This window comes from Labrus mixtus, chromosome 1, assembly GCF_963584025.1.
Source record: "Labrus mixtus chromosome 1, fLabMix1.1, whole genome shotgun sequence".
NCBI classification, from domain to species: Eukaryota; Metazoa; Chordata; class Actinopteri; order Labriformes; family Labridae; genus Labrus; species Labrus mixtus.
The window spans coordinates 27,753,637-27,768,790 of record NC_083612.1 but is presented as its reverse complement, the minus strand read 5'-3'; the positions used below and the strand labels follow the sequence as shown (position 1 = coordinate 27,768,790).

The 15,154-nt window shown below is 39.4% G+C and overlaps 1 protein-coding gene across 3 annotated transcripts in view; it reads left to right on the top strand.

The window, feature by feature from the left end:
• LOC132976022 (MAM domain-containing glycosylphosphatidylinositol anchor protein 1) overlaps nt 1-15,154 on the top strand; it is a 176,934-nt gene that overhangs the window by 123,359 nt on the left and 38,421 nt on the right. For all 3 annotated transcript variants that reach the window (XM_061040983.1, XM_061040974.1, XM_061040969.1), the window contains exons 8-11: nt 907-1,236; nt 2,303-2,602; nt 9,309-9,575; nt 9,715-9,863. In XM_061040983.1, the coding sequence (XP_060896966.1) occupies nt 907-1,236; nt 2,303-2,602; nt 9,309-9,575; nt 9,715-9,863 (1,046 nt within the window). The remainder of the gene's footprint in view (nt 1-906; nt 1,237-2,302; nt 2,603-9,308; nt 9,576-9,714; nt 9,864-15,154) is intronic.

The following is a 15,154-nucleotide window of genomic DNA, read 5'->3' as shown; positions in this document are numbered from 1 at the left end:
AAAATTAAATGTGACAGTGTGAGAGTAACTCTTTGTCCTTGATTTTGTTTCCCCCCCCTCCCCCTAATCCCCCTGTTATTTTATTCTGGATCAGGCGCCTTTTGTCTCTTCCTCCTTCACAATTTGCTTCTTCCTCCAATTCTTTTTTCTTTCTTTTTCAATTTCCTTTTTCCTTTGGTGTCTTTCTGTCATTCTGCCCCCTCCGTACTCCACACAAACCAAAGACTCATCTATCGCTCTGTATCTACCCCACTTCATCCCCTTTTTAGATTTAATAACAACTCATTCTGTCAGATGTTATCCCTTAAATTAAAAAAAAATATTTTTGTCAAATTTAATTTATGTACAACACACTTTATTGGCACTGCATACATAGACATGTGCTGCTAAAGTAAAATTAAAAAGTTTATGTAGCATGTAAAAAAATATATGTATACAGTATATATACATATATATATATATATATATATATATATATATATATAAAACCACATAATAATGATCACACAATGATGTTATATTTTTGTAAGCATATTTCAATCACTTCAACATCCCAGTAAGGACCACAATTTTAAAAGCGGACTTGTGCAAGAGCCACCAGTTCATTTCAGTATTAAGTCGGTATTAAGCCAAGTGCTTCAGCATCTGTGGAATTTGTTTTCTGACATATCATTCAAAATATTTCATAATTTGCATACTTGTACACAACCCTTTACATTTTGTTGTATTGCATGTATTTGTGATTTGATCAAAAATTTTGTGAATAAACTACAAAGTGATCAATCAGAGTAGACTAGAAAACTTGAGAGTTTTCATGTTTCAGGGGAAAGAATATAAAGCAACTCTTTCTTACCCTTAACCGTTCTTCTCACTTCTTCTTCTTCACCCCTCCACCACCACCCACAGCGATGGGTAACCTGACCTTCCAGATTACTCCTGACTCCAACAAGGACAGCGAGACCATCCAGATGGGACGGGACCTCAAGCTGTCGTGCCACGTCGACGCCACCCCACAGGACAAGGTCAACTACACCTGGTACAAGAACAGTGCACCTGTGTTCAATTCGGATAGCCTGATCTTGCTACGCAGTGACCCCGACATGGCGCCTGGCACCAGCAGCTTGGAGATTGTGGACATGAAGTTCAGAGATTTGGCTACCTACAGCTGTGTGGCAAACTTCCCAGGCAGCAGGGTGCCAGAGCTCCGCGTGGATGTCAACATCTCGCAGAACAGCGGTGAGATGTTACTTTTCTCTTATGTATCATTTATCTACCCAGCTGACAAACTGCCATGACTTTTAAACATCTGTCAGTAGTTGTTTAAAAACTAACTAAGACTGTCAAAGTCATTTTACTTACAAGTCATTTGATGGATCAATACATTTTTCTGTTTTCAATGTAAAAAACCAATCCCAATGTGCCATAGTAAAAGCATTGATGTAGCTATTGCCCTTATGTGTACAATGAGTATTTTTTCTTTATTGTCGTCTGAAATACAACAACCATACTACAGTATTTTTAGACAGTATGTATGCCTCTCCCTCCTTCTTTCTCTGCCTTATCCCAATATTGCTTCCTAGGTCAGTCCTGTCTATAACTATATATTATATTATATATTATTACAGTTATCTGAGCTGTAATGCTTTTAAATGTCCCCAAGTGGCATTGAAAGTGTAGTGAATGTTTGATAAAATAATCTTGTTAATGTCTATCTTTTATACCTTTTATATTGTCCATCTGTCTCTGTTGTAAAATGTTTCTGTTCATGCCATCTGTAATTTGAAAGTCAAGTCCACCTTCTGACTTGTTAAATCACAATATAAAACCCATCTTATCCCTGAAGTTAAACTTTTCATCTGCACTTAAGCCTTTGAAAGCACACAATGTAGAAGGGTAACAAAGGAAATTGAATATGTCTGAGTAGGTTGTCAGTCTTCCAGGTAAATCAAAGCTTGATCCAAAGGCAACTGGACTCAGTTGAAAATCTTGAAGCGATTCACCGCTCCTCCGAAATTGAATATCTTAGTAAACCTTTGTCGAAGTTCATTTTCCGGCCTACACAAACAAATCATTTATTTAAATTATAGTACTCTGACATGCTGTAATACCTATCTTTTTAAAGGTATTTTCAAGCTATAATATTTAAAATTGTGATTGTTTATTTTATTAAAGCAGTCTCTGTAATTGTAAAAAGTTGCTCTTCTTTTCGAATATGTCATTTATGCTTATTTAAATTCAAAAAGAAGCACTGAAAAAACACCTCTTCTTACTATGTCTCACCCTCTTTCTCCCTTTCCTCCAGTCTCTCCACCAGTGCTGTCCGTTCCCCCAGGAGGGCAGGTGGTCAATGTGCGAGAGGGGGGAAACGCTGACCTGGTATGTTTGGTGGTGGATGGCAAACCACGCCCACCTATACTCTGGTCACGCACTGAAAAGGACCTGCTGATGGCATCAGGGCAGACCATGGTGGAGACACCGGATGGGCGCTTGAGACTAAAGAATGTCAGCAGGGACATGATGGGGCTGTACCGCTGCCAGACTGCGCCATACAACGGGCTTAACATCAAACGCAGGGAGGCACAGGTCCAACTCAATGTCCTGTGTAAGTGTTTTATTTAATCTTTATTTAACCAGGACAAAACTCTTTAAGATATAAAGTCTCTTTTCCAAGAGTGTCCTGGCCAAGAAGGGCAGCAGCACAATTATCAAAGTTTCCAATAAACAACAAGCAGCCATTAATACAAAGAAAATATAAGAATCATGAATTTATTACTAAAATACATCAAATGTCAATCTAAAGTAAAATATCAAATAGTTGTCCGAATCTACCAGTCAAAATTATGTTAGGTAGACATCTACAGTCAGATGTACTTTCCTCCAAGTAATTTAAAATCACCTTAAAAGCATCCAATTAGACCAGTTCATTTAGTTTCCGCTCTTTTTGTCATTCTCCTAATTAAAGGGTGCAGGAAACTTAAACCCTTTTTTGCCCTGTTCATTTCTGACCTTTGGAACAGACAGTAAGAAAAGATCCTGTTACTGAAGACTGTAAGTTCCTTTACTCTTCTGTCTGATGTTGGTTACAAGGTATGAAGGAAGCAAACCTAAAGTCTGCCTGTGAACAGAGACAACCATCCAACCGTTGCATACAACAAACAGTGATGAGTGAGGCTTCTAAAATTAGTGATGAACTTTAAAGCTCCAGGATACACTTAATGTAAGCTTTGGGAAGAGGCATGCATTTATAAGACATCCCCATAGTCCATTGCAGACAGAAAAGTGGCAGCAACCAGTCTTAGAAGTGTTCTAAGGACTGACCCCTGGGGTATACCTTTTGTTACAGTAGCCCTTTTCAGACAGATTTTTTCGCTAAAGTGCCATAACTAAGCTCAGTCGTCATCACTCCTTTGTACATTTATATTGGTGTCCTAGTCTATGAATTCATATTGTGTTTCAGTGTTGCGGAAGCATAGCACAGCGGGAGCTCCACATAGACACACAGTCAGGCATGCTCACACACAGTGTTGTGTATCCCCCATGGCTCCTCTGAAACCGTCTCGCCTCTGTTATGCCTCTGTTGCTACCTCTGAAGAGCCATCTCATGACATGCCATGCCATGCCATGTGACACAATGCATTTCACGTTATTTTTCCTGTAGGCATATTTGTGTTGGACTCGAATGTGTCCTTCTGACTTTTTCACCCTAAAGCTAGCATACAGCAAGATACAAAACCATTTTCATATCAGCAGGAGGCTTAGTTTGTTTGTTGAGAAAACTATTTCTTGCAATTTTCAGTAAACAAGTTCAGATTTGTTATGACTGCTTTCAACACTCATCTCACAGCATCTTGTCTCCTACTAAAGCAGGATAATATGAAACCTAAATTAACCCTCTGCAACAGTAGAAGCAACAGAAAAGGAAGTAGTAAACAAAGTTCATTTTGTATGACAATAAAAGTAAAACATAGTTTCAGAAGAAGAATATTTTAAATAAAGAAGTGTAAATATATTTGCTGGTAAAGCATATAAAGAGTTACTAGAGAACTGAAGAGCTTATGTTTGGAATCATTTCCAATGAAACATAAAGTTAAAGCTTTGTGACATGAGTTCTGCTGTTGAGTAAAGTTACTTCTGATAAAAAAATGTGTATTAATATAATATAATATAAATAAAGGTTATTATTGTTATATTATTTTTACAACTCTACAGCTTAAAGAAATTTTTCATAAAACCTAACCTTTTCCCTTCTTTGAGCACTCAGGTGTAGTCAGTCATTACGAAACTCCTGCAGAACTGAATTGTGAAAGTAGTTGGATTCCATTTTCTAAAGTAAAACATCACTTCAATATGTTTTCCCTTCCCATGATGTTACTTACTTTTCCTTATTTCGGAAGTGCTTAAATAATGTTGGGACTCACGATTAGAGCTCGCCTGCTCGTGCAAAGTTGAAACTGAACAGGATGAGACAGGAAAACGAAAAATTCACATTTGAATTACATCTCAAAACAATCTACCAAAATAAGCCTAGACATCTTCATTTATCTAATTTTACCAAACCAAATAATTTGTCACCCAAAGCTGCATGTACTTGTCTGCAGTTTCTAGTTCTAGAGTTTTCTGCCCTGTGTTTAGACTAACACTGGATATGTTTGATTGTATTGGCACACCAGGTGGGCTAAATCAGTGAACCTTATAAGTTGTCATCAGCAGCAGAAACACAGGACCCCTGATTCTAGGAAAGTAGTTGAAAGAGTTTTTATTAATGTAGCACCAAGATACAAATGGGTGAAATCAAACCGATAAACAGCTATTTCCATGACACCATGCTTATTCTGAACCATAAAGACATGTATGAGTGCATCAATAGTGTTTCATTAACATGCATTACTTGAACAAATGCTATTAAATTAATTATTTTTGTATAGTCTGGATTGCAGCACCCTGAAGTGTATCATTGCATTGTGATGTGGTTGTTTTATTTCATGAGATTTATTAATTTAACAGTAATTCAGTTTACAATTCAACACTTATATCACATTAGTGTGTCCTGTGTATAAAATATTAAATCGAATTGATTTTCTGTAATAAAGAGAAGAAAAGAAAACTTACAATAGGCAGATAGGTACTTCAATTTACAATCACAAAAAAGATAAGGAAGAAGAATAAACTAACTTAATCCCACACCTTCTCTATAAGACTACATAGAGAAATAAAATAGAGGTAAAAGTAAAGCTCTGGAGTCTGATTCATCAAACAACAAAGGATATGACTTTCGTCCTCAGAATTCTCAGAAAGTCTTTTATTTTGGTGCTATTTTTAGCTCGGAGACTTATCATCATAATTCATGTAGTACAACTATTTCTGGATTCATATTTTTCAGAGTTAAGGCCTTTTTCTTTGAGCGTGCTGACATTTCTGAGAGCCAAAAGTAATTACTGCTGCAGCTGCCCATTCAGAAAAACTAGAGGGACCTGTTTATTTCTGTTATAGAGCAATTAAAAGTACAGCCTGGACCAACACATGCGCTGTACTTTCTAATGAGCGTAATAGAAACAGTTGAGTTTAAAAGCACGTTTCTTTGAGACTACTTTTCCTCTTAGGAGCTATGTCCCTCTACTTTCCTCCTCTCCTTTTTTTTTTTTTAGAAAGATTTACAGGGTTTGCTAATGCAGGCTGGGCGGAAGGGCAACGTTCTGTGAGCTCTGCTGTCCACACCGGCCAAGTCTGATTAATGGACCAGGTGGCCACCCCACTCTGGACAGAGAGAGCAACAGAGAGATGACACAGATACATGAGCAGGAGCGGGAGAGAGAGGAACAGGGTTAAGAGAGAGCTTGAAACAGGAAAGCAGGGTTAGGGGTGATGGAGGAAGGTAGGGAGGGCGTGAGGGAGCTAAGAAAAAACCTGTATGATTGGGAGGTTAGAAAGCTGGAAAAGAGAAAAAATAGTTTTTTTTACAGAAATAACAGCATAAAAGGAAAGGAACTTTTTAGCTACAGCCTACTAGTCTTCCCTCTCTTTCTTCTTCTCCCCGTTTTCCTTAATATGTTCTTTTATCATGGCTGTTTTGCCTCCTTCCATTTAGCTGTGCTGATCGATGTGAGGGAAGGATGGCATCATTTTTTATGGCAGATATAATTAAGCGGATACGCAGATTCTTGCCACTCTCGCCTCTCCCACTTCCTCTTTTCGCCTTGTATCCCTTCCCCACCTACCTACTTTCCTTCCAAAAGAGGTGGCTGTTCTTCCTCATTGCCATTCTCATCATCATCAATCAGCTGACTGCTGACCATGAGAGAGGACCACTCTCTGTCTTGTCATTCCCTTTCTGCATCCTACATTCTCCCATTCTCTCCCCAACCTCACATACTCAATCATCAACTTCTCTCACTTTCACACCACACTTTCCCCGTCATTTGTCTTCTTCATTGTCGTTGTTTCTCCCCCCCCCCAACCCCCACCCAAATTTACTCCCTCCCTCTCTTGGTCTCATGTAAATTGATTTTCTCTTTGTCTACTGTAAATGTTTGGCTTGGTCACTGTTGCGTTCCCGGATGGAATCCATTTTGCATTCAATAAGACGGATAGCGATGGTGTTTTCACATGGATTATGGTCTGCTGACTATGAAACATTGCAGTGTGGAGTCTCGAATGAGTAGCAAAAAAATGCAGAAACAATGCTCCAGAGGATTTGAAAAGTTAGAAATTGAAGTAACCCCACAACAAAAGTTAAATATGCTGTTGAGATACTTACATACTTGTTGCAATAAACACTCAAGGCAAGGTAAGGGACTGTTGTAACTTGTCTACCAATTCTATAAGGGATGACATGATTTATAAACGACTCACGAGCTCACAACACACCTCCTCCTTCTCCTCCTCCTCTTCTCTTCTTCCATAACCATCTCTTCAGTTTGCCTGCTTTTCTTTACCCTTGCCACCTGTTTCCAAAGTCAGATAGCCATCAGTATGCATGTGAGTGTCTATAAGCAGAAGCAGGGTATGTGACCATACACTAATCAGCCCATAGGATTACACTATGACCTCTGACCACACACCCATCCCTCAACTCTAACACATGACACTGCTGTGGCTGTGGGCAAATGTAGGCGACACAGTCGATTGAAAAGGTCAAAACACACACAGCAGTAAATGACAATTAGGATTCAAACTAATATGAAAGAGGGATATGGTGGAGTTCTGTTGGTCATCTAGACCAAAAATAAAAAAGGCAAAATAGAAGTTGAAAAGTAAAATGTTCTGGTGGTTTCCAGTCTTTTTAACATGCAGGTGCTTACTTTTGTTCCTGTGACTGGAGGCGGACACAGAATGGTAAATTCCAGACAAGGATTCAGTTTGGTTTCATAAACCCAGTATACAAAATACAGAATAAAGCTTTAGTCACAGAGAGAATTTGTGAAGTTTCATAAAGTTTAAATAAAAAATGGACAAGCCACATAATGTTGTGTTATAAACATAAATTGATCAAACTTTATTTGTCTGGCACCTTTCTGTTGAATTGAATTATTACAGGCAGTTGTGACTAGTGCTTTAGTGATGACTGACAAGCTGACAAAACAAAACAAATTAAAACAATAATACAAAGTAAGACTGAATAGGTGAAACTATAATGCAAATGAAATGCATCAAAGATATTCCTGTGATTTAAATTCCTGATTAAGATTTATTTCTGGAAAAAAAATAATGTTAACTAGGAACCATTAACATCCAAAAAGAGAACAAAATCCTCAAAGAGCAAACTGCAGGAGATACATAAAACAAGGGTGACAAGAATGACCTACCTGGACTGGTGCACTGAACTTTTGAGCCTTTGAGAACCATCCACCATCTTTAGCAGGTATTTCAGGGTCACAATTAAAAGTGGGAAATAAAATAAAGTCATGTAAAAATCTAAATTCGTCTCTTCTAAGATTTAAAATTGATTAATAACTTCTAAAAATCGATTTAAAATATATATTTATTTATTTTTGTTGGGGTGAGGGCTAATCAGTCACTCCCTGCTTAGTGCTAAGGCTAGCTCTTTAACTCAGTAGAATGCCAAATGGAGCAGAGAGAAATGCAGCCAGTCTCACAGATGACTGGAGTAGATCCTGAAGTGTGTACTTATTCAAATATAGACTTTGAATCCACAGATCAATAAATCCAGAATCATTTTGAATTGAAAATTGATTCTGAATCGAATCGTGAGACACCCAAAGATTACCAGCCCTGTCACAATAATGTCCTCCCTTAACCTGAATGCTTGGCCTGAGTGGGGCTTAAAGGTTAACTTAGCCTTCACTAGTGATAGGGAGCCAGTAAAAATGGCCCAGTTAAAGGTTTCTATTTTAAAAGAAAAGCTCTTTGTATTCTATGTTCAGTGACCAGGATGTTTAGACATCACAATCATTTGTCAGTCAGATCACTGCTATGACAGTTCCTTGTTCAATGTCTATTATTATTGTCATTACACCAGGGATGTTTTATTCTACCCTGAGGTTTCCACATTGTACTGAGCACAACAAAAGCATCTGTCCCAGTCTTCTCCTCTGCTCCCTATGTTATCTTTCTCTGTGTCTCTGTCTCTTTCTTTCCTCCTTACCGATGTTCATTCCTTGCCCTATCCGTCTAAATTACAGGCATAACATAGATTAGACTCTAATTACACATCTGTGTCTGATAAACTTGATTCATATGGGACTCTTGTCATGCTGCCTCACCTCCGGGGGCCTTAGCACCAGATCTCATCACGGTTTGTACGACGAAACCACCATTAGCATCTTGTCTATTATCTCCATGATTAGCCAGGGGGCTGCTGACGAGCTGGCTGGTGATTTGTAGAAGAGTCATTTTGCTGTGTTGTGTCTTGGGTGACCTCGAGGGCAACAGCAGCTAGTCAGTCATTAACCGCAGAGCCACACATTGCTGCTGACAGGTTAATTACAGCTGGTTAAGATAGGTTAGCAAACAAGGATGGGATTTGGCCATGTAGAAAAACCTGATCCCCTGTGGCACTAACAGTTGCTTCTTGTCAGATAATTTGTCAAAACTAATGTTATCTGATGCTCTGAGGAAATGTACACTGCAGAGAACAGAATGGAAAGAAGGCAGAAAAAATGAGACATGGATGATGATGTGTGTGCGCCCAAACGGTCCCTCTGCGTGTGTCTCATAAGCTCAGTCTTCAAGCTTTGATATCGCCTTGAAAACCTCTCTGCCTCAATTTATCTCCATCTCAACCTGATTATAGGAATCAATTTTAAATTGAGAAAAATTGCAGAAGCGCTCACAGTTGTATTTGTTGACAGATCCTCCCATACTGGACCCGGTCTTTCAGGACATGCGGTCCAGGAACTATCAGATGGTGACCCTTAGGTGTACGGTCCTGCGGTCCAACCCACCTCGGCTAACAGATATACGCTGGTTCCGAAACGGTGACTCCATCCGCATGCCAATGCCAGACCTGAAGGAGACGCCGGAGCTCAAGTTCAAGCTGGAGCCCACAAACAATGGCTCTTATGAGTGTCGAGTCAGCAACAGTGCAGGGACATCAACATGCACGTTTAATGTCTCAGGTGAATTATATAGTTTTTGATGAAATGTATAAGAATTGTATATTTCTAATTTATTAATTCATCTATGTTGTATTCATATTTAACATGGACGCGGTATCTTTTTAGTACCACTTATCAGTGACATTTTCTCCTCCCACAGCACAACCCTACAATGCAGAATTCTACTTTGACACGCCAAACCCAGTCCGAATCCTAAAAGGAAACAACTACTCCTACATCTTGCAGTGGACACAGAAAGATCCAGAGGCCACTGACCGAATCATAGGATACTGGATCAATGTCCGAAAGGTAAAGTAGTCCTGCACATATACTTTACAATCCAAATACATAGACGATAAACATCCAACTGAAATTGTTTTGTAATCCTGAGAAGACAGGAGACATGAACTCATGATACTGATATCAAGCAGTCCGGCTTGAACACAGGCATACATTGATCACCTGTATTTGTTTAAAAGCAGCTTGACTAAACAGGCGCATAACGTGTGTGGGTTGAGCACACATACGCACAACTCTGTATGTAGTTAAGAGTTAAGAGTGAAGAGTTGAACAAACACAGGGCTTTATGAGCTCGTGGAGTGTCAAGCTTGTGAAGCCAATCAATGGAGACACGAACTGAATTACAACATCTCTCCATTCCTCTCTTCTCCTCTCCTCTCCTCTCCTCCCCTCCCCTCCTCTCCTCTCCTCCCCTCCTCTCCTCTCCTCTCCTCTCCTCTCCTCCTAGACATGTATTAGTCTCATATAATAATGAAAATAATAATAATAATCCTTTTTTTAAAGTGAGTGAATTTGATTCTGTTTCAATCGAAATGTAACCTGTGACCCTGTGTACTCACTATGCACTCATAGTGAGTGAGTGGTTAAGCAAGACAGAGAGAGAGAGCGGTGAAGGCGAGCAAAAGTTACTTACAGTATACAGTCTGTCACATCATATAGGGGACTTCTGTTAAACAGGGCGCCCTAGCTGATCGCATGTATCCCCTTTGCCTTGAGCTGGCTTGTGTGCAACTCGAGTTTGAGTCTGAAACTCAAGTCCCCATCTCTGAATGTTAACACATGTCGGCAGCTCCAAAAAGCCCCATTAGATGTCTTCTCTTTTGTTCACAGGAATCTGCTTTCAATAGCTGACCATCATTTTCATCATCCATTACAATAACATCCTGTTGAGTGTCAGAAGGACAATATATTATATTATATTATATATTATATATATATTATTATATATATGTAACGTGTAAATATCTAAATATTTTTTTACTCCTGGTGTTGTAACCATTAATTAACAAAAAGAGCTGGCCTCAACCACTGAGGTTTCTCATTTTATCAGAGACAGACGCTCGCAGAAGTATGTTAAAAAAAAGTTATTTTTATTGCTTGTTCTTAAATGATTGACATTTCCTTGGTGTCATTTCATTTTCACAACCCTGTGAGTGGTGTTAAAGTAGTCTTGCAGATAGAAACTAGAATTTAGAATAAACATGTTCCAGGAAACCTCTTAGACCTCAACACAGTCTGTGTACGAATTCAATTTAGATATGATCAGGGAGATATTTTGTATACACACTATAACCCTACTTTACTTTATTGATCCCGCAAGTGGAAATTCAGTTTGACATTATTGAGACATGCTTACACACACATACTCTGAAATACACACATGCACAAACAGGATTCTATTGCTGGCACTAATGGAGAGATGTCGGAGTGAGGGGGCTGCCCAGCGAGTTGGGGTGGTGGGGTTGGTACCTCTCCAGCTACCACACCAATTTCCAGGTTTGGTCCGCACCGGGACTTGAACCGGCGACCCTCTGGTTACCAACCCAAGTCCCTACAGCCCAAAACTATTACAAATGAACCTTAAACAAATGACCAATATCTTTTTTCTTTTTTTTTTTATATGTGTATCCTTCAGAAACTCCTTTGCTCCACTTCTTTCCCAAACACACCCATGCTACTGTAACCGTTTAGGACTCTGACTGGGCCCCTGATCTGTAGATGGGAACCTCAGTCCACCATCTTGTTTTGTTTCAGACATATATTTATAGATTACTGGCCTTGAGTCAGACAACAGGAAGGATAATGATAAATTATACACGACTGGTTAGAGGATGGTGTGTGTCAAGTGTGTGTTTGTGTGTGTTGTGTGAGTATGAGATGCTAATAGAGGGAATGCAGGGTCTGCCAGCTTGCTTTTGTGCAGCTGAATAGCTGATTCCCCTCCTACTTTAAGGCTTGGCAGCATACCTCATTAAGTAGGACTCTACAGGGAGACAGACAATGAGCTCTGGCCTTCCTAAGATGCACTTTTGATTGCATGCCTCAGCTCTCTGAAAAGATTTGCTCTCCTTTCGCCCTCTGTCCTTTTACCAATATTTCTCCATATTTCACACACACGGCCTCTCTTCTGCTTTTTTCCTCTCCATTTCTTTTCCTTATTGGCTGTTTCTCAGTCCTCATTGCTTCCACCACTGCTCCTCTCTCTTAGTTTTCCAGCTCTGATGAACTGTGTCATAAGTGCACACTTAATGGTATTTAATGTTGGCTGAACCGTGGTTACTGAAGTAGGGCTGATAAATAGTCGCTGCGAGTTGTTATGCTGACACTTTTTAAAATAATGAGTACGCATTAACTGGCAGTTTAGGACTTCTTAAATGTTGTTAAAGTGTAATTAAATTTTTACCTGCATGTTTTATACGTCTGCATTTGAAAGCAATAGAATAGAGAGAGAAAAATAAAAGACGTCGAGGGGGAGGATGAGCAAGGAAGTACATGAAAGGGTGCGAAAGAGAGGAATAAGATGTAAATTAAAGAAAAACAGCAAATCTCACTGGCCCTCTCGACTATTAAAGAGAGTATGAGAACATCCAAATGTAATACCATCTCAATTTCACAACCCATCTATTTCTGCAACGCTCTCTCCAGCTCATCCTCTTAACGCCTTGACACACTATCTTTTTAGCACATATAAAATGATGGAGGGTTTCTCAGGGGAGACATGCAGACAGAATAAAAGACTCAGATTAGTACATGAAGCGCAGTGATCTTAACTGAAGGTCTGATCTTTTGCTTTTTACACTTATACGCGTTAATTGTCTTCATTTGTTTTCATACTGCTGAACATTTGTAAGAAGCTTTGAATTTGTATTTTCCTGTGCCTGCTCATGGCCCTGCCAGTGTTTGTGTCTGTCTGTGTGAGTGTGTGGCATCCATGCTTTGCTCTATGACTCATTGCCAGGCTGTGAAATCCTTGTTAACACTTCTTAATTTAGTTTTATTCTCCCTGCAGGGGGTTTCCCTGTGTAGAAATTAGCAGAGCTGACAGGCCCTTCTTGTTTCATCATGCTGTCCTTACGCCCTTTTTCCTCACATCTCAACCTCCACCCCTACAGCTCCTGAAATGAGGGCTTTGATTTGTGAGAGATAATTAGTAAGTGATAATATCACCTTCGTATAACATCAGACACTGATTAAGGAACCCGGTTTGTATCTTTTTCAGGCATTGTCTTCCATTTAGCCAGACTTGTAGCTATGTCAGGTTGTCTGCAGGGCTCTTCTCTCATGCCTGTGCCTTTAAGGGAGAATCTTGTATGTATCAAGCAGGATTGACAGTAACTTCATTAAATGGGTCAAATTAGGGGGAAATATATTGTAATAACAAGCAGCTGCTTTGTTGGCATAAAGTAAGGCAGACTGTGTATCAGGTAGAACGTATTTACGATTTATTGACATCACAAAAACACAAAATGGGTGGGCCGTTTATCATGGATGTGTCCGTTCAAAAACAAAATATGAAACAAGGAAGAGTGCATGTCCAATAATAAATTGGATACCTGAGAACTTCACTTCAAGATTAAGATTAAGATTAACTTTATTGTCCCAGTGGGAAATTTGTCTTGGACTTCACAGAGCTCTGATGCAGTAGCAAAAAATAACAAAATACATTCATTCGTCGGTAAAACATGTCAGTTAAATAATCATAAAATGCCATACCTAAGGGTTTAAAGTTAAACAAGTGGACATGAAACCTGAACTTAACTTAGGCTGCTGGAGCTCTCTGTGAACATCTCTGTACCTCTTTTTAATTTCTATGGATGATCTCATTAAAAAGCAAAGTTACAGTTAAAGTTTGCATTATTCACGAGAGTAAGAGTGCTGATATTTTAGTGCAGCCTCAATTCTCCCAAGATAGCCAGTGCACCAACCGTAATAATGCTAGTTGCTAGTGACCAGCCTACTGAGTATGTGTGTGTGTGTGTGTGTGGGGGGGGGGGGGGGGGGGGGGGGGGCCTTGAACAAAAACTTCTGTTCCTACTCTCTTTTTTGAGTCTTTGCATCTCTCATGCCTCCCTCGTGGCAAATCTGCATCCACTTGTTACCTTTGACTTTTTGCAGTGTTGCCGCCTCTAACATTCTCCAAGCATCCTATCTTAACTTACACTTGGGAGTTTGTTCAGGACCCCTACAGCATTTGTTTTTGAATGTTTAGAACTGAGTGTACTTTAATAACTTTACAATGTAGACTAATTATTTATTCATTTAAAATAGGGACAGTGCAAATGAATGAACATAAAAATGTAAATATGCCATATTATAGCCAGAGGCAAATTTCCATCTGTAGTCCCTTGGCAGGTTGGTGGTAAACAAGTAAACAAAGTTACAACCACAACCACAATGACAAGCAAAAGCAATATAACAAGTAATGACAAAAGAACAACATATACTGTACATTAGACAGAGACACATAAATATACCAGTCTAAAGAGTGGCTGTTTGATTTTGCATCAAAACTAACCAGTATCAATCATTCACATGTATACCAAAATGTAGTCATTATAAACACATACACTATACACACCTTTCTCCTCCCTGCTCCTAGTCCTCCTTCCTCCTCTCCGACCACCTCTCTGCCTGCAGCTTTGCGCTTGTGCATGTTACGTATCACAGAGAAGATGTGCAGCCAGCAGCTGACCTGGCGTCAGCTCACAGCTGCACCCAGGTTCTCTCTGCACCCAGACACAGTCACATACAGTCACAAAACACACATCCCCATTATCATATATATGAGAAATTAAAAATATTCATGATGAATTAGAGTTGTGCATTAAATCAAATGTATGAATAATTGATGTACATTACCAACCTCTCCATGCAAATACACTTTAATATTCACACAGCAGACCAAAAAGAGAGCAGAGGATAGATACATAGAGACACAGAGCACACATGCACAGTGATGACTTCTTCCCATGAGCACCCCTGTATCAGTGAACTGCTGGGTCAGTCATGAAAGGATCCATTAACAGAGGATAACAGACAAATTAACCCCACACTGAAGTGTTTGAAGAGGCTGAATTCTCTCACGCTGTCAAACCAAATTTTCTCTCTCACACACACACACACACACACACACACACACACACACACACACACACACACACACACACACGTCTCTGTGTGTTTTTGTTTCTATCACACTCTCGCCCTTCTTCACACTTTCTTTGTAGGGTTGTCTCTTTGTTGACAGTCTGATGAAGTCGAAACTGAAAACACTGTTTGGCTGGAAATCTTGACGGACA